We start from the raw sequence: 12291 nt of genomic DNA, 5'->3' as shown, positions 1-12291 counted from the left end.
TGTGTGTGTATGGGGAAAAACATTTAGATCACTGAGTACATTTAAAATGAGGCCTAAGACTGCTCCCTGGTGGTACTGGTGCTGCTGATACTTGACTACACTGTAAGTAACAGGTGATAGTGGTTTGCAGGCCTAGCTGCATACTACCTGGGGGTGCCTATGATTAGAGCAGTGAAGTTCGTCTCCGGGATGGGGCTCCAATCACATTTAAAGCTCCTGGTGAGTCTGCTATGCAGTCATAACAGTCTAACCCCAAGAGAGCCAGTATGTAGGGAAAAGCAGATACTATATGTCATTGTCTGCATCCACTGAGATACTTCAAATATACGTCAAAGTTGAGAAAGAGGTAGAAACCACACAAAATGAATCTGAAAATACCCAAACTAAAGGTCATTCATAGGCACGTGTAAAAAAGGTCATCGTTACCTGTAATAGGATGGTAGAAGCAGTGGTGGAAATTCTTCGGTATTTCCAAAAACCATTCTTTATGGTTTTGTGTTTGATTTTTTAAAATATTCATTTATTTATGCATACAGAACTACAGGTGATGAGAGGTACAAGGGTGATGAGAGGATTCACCAGAGACAAATTGGGGAGTAGAACAGGCAGACTGATGAAGTACATTGCTGAAGGAGCAGCGGACGAAACAGGAAAGTTCTGCTGTACCATGTGGGTCTCCTACCTGGACTGGGATCGAACTCCTGCTCAAGCATCCGCAGCTAGCTTCATATTGTTGCGCTTTAGCCTGCTGAGCCACCAGGAGGACCCTTTATGTTTTTAACGTGTGCAACAATAGCAAAGTAACAACTACAGGTCGAACACCGATCTTATGACCCAACTTTAAATCTGGACGATCTTGTCATTGCAAGACTAGAATGAAATTTGAGCACTGAGAAGAGGGTGCCGCTGACACCCCACCCACTATCATCACCACTTGCATCAAGACCCTTTCCTCCTTCCAAGGTTGTTGCCTGTAAGGGACCAATCCCAAGTCCTTCTAGTACAGGCAGCGCCTCCTTCCAAAAGAACTAGGTTGCGACCACGTGTCTGCAAAGGCTTTGGAAGAACATTCTATTGTTCATTCAACAAGTTTTCACTTCTTGCCTGCCATGTAATGAGCCAGGTCTGCCTAGGTGCTGTCCTCAAGGGCACATACAGTCTGGTGAGCAGAAAGCATGTGAAACAATGATTGGTATTCAATAATAAAGTAAGAGAGATGCATACAAATAAAGGGGAGCAGGCTTTTAGGCAATAAGAACAGTGGAGATCTTGGAGAAGGAACTGAGGTGGTGGTACAAGAAATGAAGCTACTTTAGCTAGATCTTGAAATGTAAAGAAGAATGAATCAGCTAGGCAAGGAAAGGAAGAACCTTTGGGGCGGGGGGACATCATAAGCAAATGGAAAGAGGAAATGAAGAAGCACAACTTGTCTTGGGAAATGCAAGTCACTTGATAATTACAGAGCTTAAAGTAATGAGCTAGGGAAAGAAGGTGGATGGTGAGTAAATGGCTCATATTATCTTGATTTTTCAGAGTTCAGACATTGTAGGTTTTGTAACTTTATCCTATAGATGGTGATGAGGAAGGACTAACCTCCTGGAATCCAGAAAAGGAAGGGGCCTTCAGGTTGGTCCCATTGAAACCAATGGTATTGGCACTTAAGATGTGACGGTAAGGGGCTATGAAAGGGTTGGCTGATCCCATCATACCAGGAAGAGGCTAACTAGCTCTCATCCAGTGATGAAGTGATGTTCTAAATTCTTTTCTGGCAAGTTCTGTCATCACTGTGTCTGCAAGGTGTGTCCCCTAGTCACTAGTCATAGCTGTAGAGGGCCTTCCAATAATACCTGAGCAGAGGCTGACCTCTTCATCAGCTCAAAGCTTAGCACTATTACATCAGAGAGGGGCAATACCTTCCTAATAAGACGACTAAAAAGCCCAGCCCAGTTTCAGGATCGTTTTCCTGGAACCCACAGCATCTGAAATTTCATCATTTCTAGTGAGAAAAAGGCAACAGAGGGCCTGCTAGCTGCTACTTGTCCTTCTCAGGGCGTTTTCTCGAATGCATGCTGCTGCTCTGGCAGGGTTGATGAGCATGCTATTTGGCCACTTGCTCTGTTTGCATGGCAGGCAGTGAGGAGTGACTAAAGAGAAGTTAAATAAACAGATTTACCTTTATGGTGACAACACTGGCAGTAGGGAGAAGGGCATTGCAGAGAGGCAGCTTCCAAACAGTGAAGCCAGGAGGTGATGGGTGCTGGAGCTGGCCCAGGTGTGCAGGTGCATAGGTATGTGTGGTGGGGGGTGGAGAGGGGGGCGGGGAGGGGGGCTTGCAATCCCACGACTGTTACTTATGTACATGATCAGCAAATCAATTACATAGAAGAAGCAAAAAGCAGTGAAAGTTTTGGAAAGTTCCTTACTTAATTCAGACCATGGATGACAGACCCTGAAAGTAACGGTGGCAGACAGGTAAGAAAAGCGGAGATGGATTCAAGAGATGTTTACAAAGCAAAATTAGAGTTGGAGAGTGGTTCGTGTGGATTCCAACAAGCCAGCTTAGGTGGCTGAGTGGATAAGAGTGTCAATACCTGAGAAGGGGAGAGAAAAGGGAAAGAAAGGAGATGACGCGGAAGCTAGTTGAATGCTGAAAATAAAAATGGTAAGGCCACTCTTAAAGACAGCACCCAGTGAGAAATGACCTGGGTCTGTTCTCACGCACCATCATTACCCCGGGTGCAGCATTCAGTGGTAGCTGTCTGACAGGTACATGATGAGTGAAGGGTTGAACAATTTTTCTGGGACCCATCAGACTCTCAGGAAGCATAGCTTTGCCCGCACTGGGCATATTCATTTAGATAACAAGTCCAATAAATGTGAAAGTAAATTTCTGACACATTAAATCCTTACTTTAATTTTTATTTCAACTCTGATTTTTTTTGTAGTTATCAGTCTTGATTTATATTAAATTTTATGGCTTATAGGCAAGCACCTGTCCTGCATACATAAATGTTTCTGGAAGAAGTCTTTCAACACCCCTACGCTCTGATCTGGAAACACCTGCAGTTATTTTTGCAGTCATACCAGGATCCTGTGTGTGATTAACACAATCTATGTCAGACTACAACTAGGAAATCATTGTAAGTTGTGGCTCCAGAATTAACAATTCTTTATGCACATGCTATCATCAGAAAAGTAGATTAGTCCCAAGGCTACATAAAATCAAAGTACAATGAATCCCAGGATGAGAGAAGCAAAATAATCAGATAATATTTACTTTATAAAGGGTTGCTATCCAGTGCATTATTAATAGTTTTATTAATGAGGTAAAGAGATTATTGAATGAACTCAATTTGCAATTGCTTTCTTCTCAGCTCCTTTTTTTTGTTTGTTTTGTTTTGTTTTTTGTTTTGTTTTGTTTTGTTTTCCTTTATCAACTCTGGGTTGGCTGGGGGGAAAAGTTAGCAAGAAAATACCTATGCTTAATAAGTTTTAAAGTGTAAAACATGTTAAGAATCTACAAAAGGCACTTGTCTGTTACAGTCAGCAAGACTTGACCTACACCCATCAAATCTCACTTCTCTACCACACTTATCCTCTCACTGTTTCTCAGACAAGCTGCTCATATCTTAACACTTTGCCCAGCTTCTCTCTGTCACTCAGCGTCTGCCCTCCCTATTACTTCCCTCCTCCACATGCCAGACAGAGGGAAGGAAAGTAAGAACCTAATATTTCTTGCTGAAAAATTCTGCTTTCTTAGGCCGCATTCTCAGTCTCCCTGTACATCGTGAACCCACATCTGGGATCACTGCAGATGCAGACCGAGCCCAAAGCAATGTGGGTTTAATCCTGGCCTTCAGGGTATTCCTGGAAAGCAGTCACCCACAGCTGTGGGAATCACCACCACATTGTACCCACAGCCTTCCAACCCTGGTTTTGAGGTGTGGCTCTCTCCCACAACTTGTCTTCTATCTTATTTTCAAAACATAAGCTAAGTTGTCCTTCCAGATTCCTAGTTCCCTGCTCCTATCTTGTTGCAAAACTCTTATCAGCCTTGTTCTGCCCCCACTCCAGCCCAAGGCGCCCGCCCCCCCAACACACACTGTTGGGCAAGTCTTCCCAAAAGTTCTGAATTCTGCAGTAATAGGGTAGAACTACTCAGATCATGTAGGGTGACAATCAGACTATACATTCTCTAGCATGATCTAAAGATTAAGAAATAGAATAAATATAATGGAAATTTGTATGGGACCACAATACAGCCACAGCATATCAAAGAGCCAAAGCAAGAAAAGGATGCATGGAGAAAAAAGAAATCCTCTTAGACTGACTGAGGGAATGTAGGTTGGCCCAGCTCTTTGGAAAACTATGGAGGTTTCTCAAAATATTAAAAATAGATCTACCACAAAATCATCAGGCAACTATACATCAGAGACATTCTGTAGGGGAGGAAGAGGGGGGAAGGACCAGGACAGGGGTGGGAAGAACACAAGGGTGATGGTGCAGGGGTGAATTGGTGGTGGGAATTTCATGGGGAAACCATACATTGTGCAAAAATGAAGGATAATATAATGAATATATTAAAAATAAATAAATGAATGAATTTTAAAATTCAGATTAGGATATCCTAAAAAAAAAAATAGATCTACCATATGATCCAGGAATTCTACTCCTAGATATCGATGTGAAGAATGCAAAAGCACTAATTTTAAGGAATATATGTATGTCTATATTCACTGTAGTGCTACTTACAGTAGCCAAGTTATGGAAGCAACCTTAGTGTGCAACAACAGAAGACTGGGTAAAGAAGATTTGGCATATACACAGTGGACTACTACTCAACATTTAAACATGAAATTCTACTATTTGTGATTGCATGGATGAAACTGGAGAGATTGCGTTAAGCAAAGTAAGTCCGAAGGAGAAAGACAAATACCAGACGATTTCATTCTTAGGCGAAATATACACAGAATCAGACAAAACCAAATCAGTAACAAGCCCCAGAAATCTGACTCTAAATTTGAGACAACCAGTGAGGAACAGTTTTGTAGAAGGGGCGGGGGGCCAAATGGATTAGGATTAAGCATTACTGGTGCCTTGCTGGTGGGTGTGGTTTGGTAAAACACATCTGAAGAGATATGATCTTATAATGGGAACCACCAGCCACTGGACCCCTTCCCACTCCGTGCCCCCCCCCCAGTAGTCTCAACTCTACCGCCATATTTTTAGGGTTTGTTCTGATTTAGTTTTGTCTGTTCATTTGCTTCTCTACATTGCACATATGAGTGAAAGGATCCAGTATTTGTCTCTTTCTGACTTATTTTATTTGCTTAGCATAATCCCCTCCAGTTCCATCCACGTTGCAATGGGCAAAAGTTCATCTTCTTTAATAGCTGAGGAGCATTTCCCTGTGTGCATGCACCATATCTTCCTGATCTACTCATCTGTTTTAAAGACTTACATGGTTTCCATAATTTGGCTTTTGTAAATAATGCTGAACATAAAAGTGCATACCTCATTGCAAGTTAGAGTGTTTGCATTCTTAGGATAAATACCAAGAAACGGAACTGCTGTATCATATGATACATCTATTTCTAATATTTGGAGGAACCTCCATATTGTTTTTTCATGGGAGCTAAACTAATCTATACTGACACTATGTTCCAGGGCTGCTTTTTCTCCACATCCTCACCAACACTTGTTGCTTCTGGTCTTTTCAATATGGGCCATTAGCTTCCCTCATGTCAAGGTGTGTTTGAGAAAGTGATTACAGCATAGTAATATTTACAGAAAGGTAAGCTATCAAACGCTGGAGATGATAAAGCACCATCCAACTCTCACTGGAAGAGAAAAAAGGCAGGGGTGGGGGTGAGCTGCAAAGCTAAGGGATCTCCAGGAGCTCAGAGGATCCTGCACAAACAAGTGAAGAGGGAGAACTGAGCATTTTCATTTTCATGAAACTGTTTCAAGATGTCTTGCTGGGCTTCCCACCAGCTAAGGGTACAGTGGGTGCAGCTGAGTGAAAAATTTCGGGGAACTTATGGTGACCAGGTTATTTTTTTTTTCAGATGATAACAGCACAGTCATGACTCATTCTTGATGTTCCCCTGCTCATTTCCAAAGAAGTGTATGCTCCTTCTATACATAAATATGTGTAGGACAAAACAGAAATATTTAGTAATAGCACAAACAAGGGACAATACAGGTTTAAAGGGACGGTCACTGGCTAAGCAACATGAAGCTAAACCCAGGCCAGGAAATGAGGCATTCTCAAAGTGCACCATCACCCTGTCCCCTGCACACACACGCACACACATGCACACACACGCATACACACAGACTGCACAGATTATGTATGTAAGGATTAAAATTTGGCCTTTCATACCAAATAATATTAAAAAATTATTTCAACTAAATACATTTGTAGGGCCACCTGGAAAGAGCTGCATCAAAGCATCCTGCTTTCTCTCTTACAGTACAAGCAAGGGCACTGTGGTGGCTCAGCCCACGTGGGTCAGAGACAGGGAGCAACTGGCAAGCATACAGGGCAATAGCACCAGCCAAATAGGAAACACTTCTTGTTCTCACAGCTCACAAGGTGCCATTGAGGTCAGCAGATAAGACAGTTAGCAATATGTGGACACAGAGATACATAAGTAATAGGGTACACAGGCACGTGGTTACACATCTCTGCATGTGCCAGGATGGACTCAATTTGATAATAAATCTAAAGGAAGTTGTGGACGATCCACTGTGGCAGCATCTCATTGTAGTTAAGGAGACTCAAAGCAATTTCTCAAGGTGCACGGCATCTCACAGGCCCCTCCTGGGTAGACAGAGCCCTGATCCCAGACCTGTCGCCTTCCCACAACGCAGGGAACATGTTATATTGCATCTTGGCCACAGAAACAGTAGAGATACGAAAACAAAAGAAAAACAGCAAAAATGATATGGCTAACACTCAGGGGACGGAGGGATGCTTTGTTGGAATGACAACACAGAGCCCACTTGCCAGCATGTCTGCCTGAGGGGACACACACGAGGCCTCCTTCCCACAGGGGACATGAAGCACTCAACTGACCAGCAACTTAGATTTGTGGTAATAAACTAGAAATAGCTCACCAAGAGGTAATAATGAAGTGAAGCCACGGGGGGTGGACACCACCCTTTTAGTGATATATACTGACTCCTATTAACTACTGAGTCATTTCAGAATCTCAGCTGTAATATACACAAGTACCCTTTGAAAAAAATCTATTCGTTCATTTGGTTCGGACAAAAGACTATACACACACAACGACGTAATGACTTCTAGAACATATTTTTCCTTTATTAGTCAGAGATGGTTCCTTGATCTTGCAATGTGCCTAAAGAGCCAAAGAATTCATGGGCACACTCCTTCCAAGAAAATGGTGTGTACTACTGCAACTGACAGAGAAGATGGAAGACTAGTGTGTATTCATCGATCAACTGTTTTCTTGCCATATATTTTCTAGTGCAATATGAAAAGTCAATTGGTGTGACTGAAAGCCCTCATTTACAAAAACATATCTTGGATTTCTTTAAAAATTCTTCTGCTTGATGACAGGAGCATAAAGGACTAGGGGGGAAAACAGTAATAATAATGAACATTTTATGGGGGTGGAGTGGGGAATGGGATAAAAAATGGGGGTAGGGGGTGCATGGGACTATGGTGATGCACACAGGTGAATTGGTGACGGAAAGGAAGTCCACAGGGATTATGAATGAGATGGAAAAAGGTACAAAATGGTGTAAAAATAAACTATAATAATAAAAAAAAAAGAGAAAAAAAGTTTCTGCTTGATGAGCTATCAAAGGAGAATGCTTCCTGCTAAAACCTGATAGTTTAAAAAGACTTTCCTGGACTTCCTTGCATTAGTGTTCTAGGGGGAACTGAATCTTATCGCTGGATGCACTTGAGTGAAGTGAGGAGGAGGTGGAGGGTTGGACCCATATTCCTAGCCCTGTAGAAAAGTAGGTTTTTAAATTCAGTAATCCCAAGTCACCTCATGGTTTCCACTTCTCCATCTCCTACTGATTTTTTAAGCACCTAATTCCCAACGTAAAAATGTGTCTCAGCCAGAAATACGTAGGAAGATTTCCTTGACTGAACCCTGACAGATGCAATCATAGGCTTCCCTCCCCACTCTGAAGGTCCAAGGTCAGCAGGGTGACGTTAACACCGGGCATTTCCAATGCTTTGTGGTTTACAAAGGACATGGGGGACATCTTATCTAGAGTGACCCTCACGCAATTCAGTGAGATGGCAGGATGGATAAGAAGGCCGGAATCAAAGAAGAGCTGATGGATTTATCAAGGTGTTCATTTAGTCAGAGGTGGAGAGAACCTTTAATTCTACCTTACTACTTTTAGTCATTTCCTTTGACATGAGGAAGCTTCCAAAGGGCAAACGAAAAAGAGAGAAAATGAATGCTGGCAGTGAAGTAAACTATTTTCCATTCAGAATAAAAAATAAACATCATCATCCTCTAAAACCATTAAATTAAACTAAAACAGCTTAGCAAATTGGGAGTTTGTGTTGTGTGTGTGTGTTTTGTTCTTTTGCTTTTGTGGTGGGGGGGGAGAGAAGAAGGTAACGCTGGGTGTTTTGAGTTTGTTTTAGCAATCTGTTTTGAGAATGTGACTCTAGGCTTGGAATTCTGTGCCTCAACTTTACAGGGTCTGTGCCATTTATATAGATATATGGACGGTGCCACCTCGTTTTCTAGTTCTCACCAGTAATTCTCTCTCTGCACTATCACTGGCCCAACGAGAGGTCAAAGTGCTCTGGAAGGCCAACACTCATTTCTCAATTCCCCGATGACAATTTCCCCTCTGAGATCCATCCCCTGCACCAAAAAGTTCTCCCTAGAAATAATGGGTCCTTTTTTCTCCATTTGTGGCACAGATATATTTCCAGTCAAACCCTGCAAAGATTGGTGTAGACCATTTCAAAAGTTAAGTTATTTCTCTCCTTATTCCACTTCCTAGCCTGGCCACAGGGTATAGAGTCAAGAGCTCTCAGAAGCCACCTTCTGACCATATGGCCCCCACCCCTAAGGGTGATAGGAGCGCTAAGAAAACATTCCGGGGTCACGAATCTTTGAAAGCATCCCACAGCCAACCTCAAAAAGGGAATTCCCCAGCCGCCCCACTATCCTCCGCTTGCCTCCTTCAGTGTCACAGGACTCAAGTCAGAGGATCCAGCAGAGATACAACTCTGTAATATCCCCCTTCTGCCCTTGCATCAAGACATTGTGTGAATTCTTCAGGAAAATGACACCTCAAAAGAAAAACTGTTAAAATGAAGATGAGAAGAAAGAGGGAAGTAGATCTGATGAGTGAGATGAACTCAATGACCCCTTTCCTGTCATATCAAGACACATAATAAACGATACTGAGAAGCAAACAAACTCTATACTAACCTGGGGGAAAAGAGAATAGGTTGAATTGTCGATGGTGAATGAGTACAAAAACTCCCCATCATACCACATGCTCTTCCCCATGGGGGAATTCATTTTAGTCATTGCAAAGAGATGGGCGGGGTCACAGCAGTCCTCCATCTGTTTCCTAGGAGAGAAAATAGGGAGAGAAAAGAACAGCAGGTTAAGTGAGCAGCGGACTCATTCACTTGTCATTCCCACAGAGACGCGCAGCCTTACCTCAGCGCCAGCTCACAGAAGCAGCTGTGTCTCCAGGGTGATGAGACTACTATTAATTTACTCTTCCAGCCACCAGAATGCATGACTGGAGTATTTCATAATAAAAAAATAAAAGTTTGAGACAAATGCATCCATCCTCAAATGCAACAAGGATATGTCCAATTGCAGACTCATTGGCTGACTTAAACGTCCAGGTCCAGAAAACCCTCGGGCACCTAACTCTGAGACTGCTGGGCGACCTCAGCTGTATCAGAAGGGGATCTTTGCAGAGGTTTAACTATCAGAGGGTTAAGTTCTGTAAGCTGTATGGAGGAGGAAAAGCAGAGTGGCCCAAACGAGGGTGCAATCCCCAACACTGGGGAAAAGACAGCCCCTGGGAAAATGTGTTAATGGAAACCTGACTAGTAGTTCTAACAGGCTTGCCCAGTTACCATGACCTCGCAGGGGTGTGGGGCAGGAAAGGAAACATCACCTCTGTCCAGGTCTCCTGAGCCCTCAGTGTCTGAGGCAGCAGGGATGCTCACCTCTGGGCCGCTGGCAGGCTTCTGTTCTACTTGCTCTGCTACTGTTCTGCAGGGCAACCTTTCAACAAGTCTCTAACAGAAAAACCTGTCAGAAACCCACTTTTCTTACTCACTAAGCTCTCAGAAGTTAATGACCAAGTATATACCCCAGTCCCTGCACCAGATGTACCAGTAAAACCGACCGCCGACACAGCCGTTTCTGAGAGGCGTCCATCTACGGCAGCACTGGCTGGGATATCAGCAAGCCCGACCCCAGGGCACAGGAGTTTAGAGCTGAAAGGGGCCGAGATGTTGAGCACCAGGGTTCAAATCCTGCTTCTATACTTACTAAGGGGCTTTCTGGAGCTTCAGAATATGCCCCAAGGACTGGGGAATCACTGGGGAATTACAGTCAAAGTCCAGGACACGCTAGGTGTTGTCACTAGTATAATCCACCTCCATCCTCGTAGCAGGGATGGATAATGTCAGGCCTGGTGATCTGGGAGGGGCTGCGGGAAGATGTCTCCTCCTCCGAGTGAGCTTCCCCTTCACAAAAGTATCAACAGAAAGGAAGACCAGGCCAGGGTGTGGGAAGAAAGCCTTTATCTTATTGACGTTGCTAGAATGTGTGTCACCGTTTGGTCCTACATCATTTTCGCCTTTCTCACCAGTGCTGGCACTCTCCTTTCCTCCTCCATCTCCCTTAATCTCTAGCCCTGCCTCATTATTCATCAGGCAGCCAGAACAAAGAGACTACAGGTTTGTATGAGCCACTACCCTTGCTGAAAGAGCATCGTAGGCACTATAATCTAGAGCTAGACATGGTTTACACTATTTTTTTTTTAAAAGATTGATTTATTTAAGCATACAGAACTGGGTACAAGCCAGAGGTGCAGGAGTGGTGAGAGCATTCCCCAGAGACAGAAAGGGGAGCAGAATAGGCAGGCTGACGAAGTACACTGCTAAGGGGAGCAGCGGGCGGGTCAGGAGAGGTCTGCATGTGGGTCACCTTTGCGGCAGGCGGGGATCCAACGCATGCTGAAGTGGCTTTAGCTTCTTAGTGCTGTGCTTTAACCCCCTGCACCACCAGGGAGGACCCAGTTTACACTATTTTTTAAAAATGAGAACTGTCATTGGTACAACTCCAAGCTTGGTGGGGTGAATAAGTGAATTTTTTGAGCCCTTATTACATGTCTGGGAAATCTCACTTTCAGCCCTTCTAATCACTCTAAGAGAGCTTTAAAGATATTGCCATTATCATGATTATTCTTCCCCATCACATTTGAGGTCTTGGGGCTCAAGCTGTTCCAGGACTTGCTCAGGTTACACAGGCCTCAGCTTGCTTTTTCCTCCCCATATGCTTCCTGCTCGCAAACATTTTGATTCCTCTGACCTCTCTTACCCCTGGAGGCAAACTCTCAACACCAGAAAAGCACCCAAGATGAACCAGGTGCCCTAAGATACGTGCCCACTTCGCCCTCATTGCAAGGGAACGCAGACCCAGGTGGCTTTAGGATTCACTTTTCAGTAACTTAGCTCATATAACCAGAAAGGGAGTGCGATGGCTTTGCTCTTTATACTTCATATCTGGTACTTACTCCCAACCAGACCAGCTTTCGCCTCCAAATCCAGTTAACCAGCTACTGGAAATTCATAAGAAAAAACCTGTCACAGCCGTATCATAGCACATCCTCTGTCTAGTACCTGACAGCTCACCTAACACTGCCATATTTATTTAACTTTTTCATCCTCCAAAAAGATAAAACAGAGATTTCAAACAAAGCTAAAATTCAGGTCAAGAGATTTGCTCAGGCTCATTAGGTTGATGAAACTTTACTGAATTATTGATAAAACATGTAAGATAGGCATCAAAATTGCTCCCAGAATCACCACACTCTGGCCCTCCCTGGTGGTGCATTGAGTTACAACATGGCACTATAAGCTAGCTGCAGCCGCTTCAGTGCGAGTTCGGTCCCTGGCCCCGGGGGTGACCCACATGGTACAGCAGACCTCTCCTGATCCGCCCACTGCTCCCCTCAGCAGTGTACTTCACTCGACCTGTCTGTTCTGCTCCCCACTCTGTCTCTGATGAAACCTCTCACTGC

The 12291-nt window shown here is 43.7% G+C and overlaps 1 protein-coding gene across 2 annotated transcripts in view; it reads right to left on the bottom strand.

The window, feature by feature from the left end:
- ST8SIA1 (ST8 alpha-N-acetyl-neuraminide alpha-2,8-sialyltransferase 1) overlaps positions 1 to 12291 on the bottom strand; it is a 133047-nt gene that overhangs the window by 74513 nt on the left and 46243 nt on the right. For both annotated transcript variants that reach the window (XM_004693218.2, XM_012732896.1), the window contains exon 2: positions 9447 to 9591. In XM_004693218.2, the coding sequence (XP_004693275.1) occupies positions 9447 to 9591 (145 nt within the window). The remainder of the gene's footprint in view (positions 1 to 9446; positions 9592 to 12291) is intronic.

Source organism: Condylura cristata, unplaced genomic scaffold (genome assembly GCF_000260355.1).
Source record: "Condylura cristata isolate star-nosed mole 26May11 unplaced genomic scaffold, ConCri1.0 scaffold00036, whole genome shotgun sequence".
Taxonomy (NCBI): Eukaryota; Metazoa; Chordata; class Mammalia; order Eulipotyphla; family Talpidae; genus Condylura; species Condylura cristata.
Note: the sequence above shows the minus strand (reverse complement) of the source record. Positions and strands in the feature narration are given on the sequence as shown.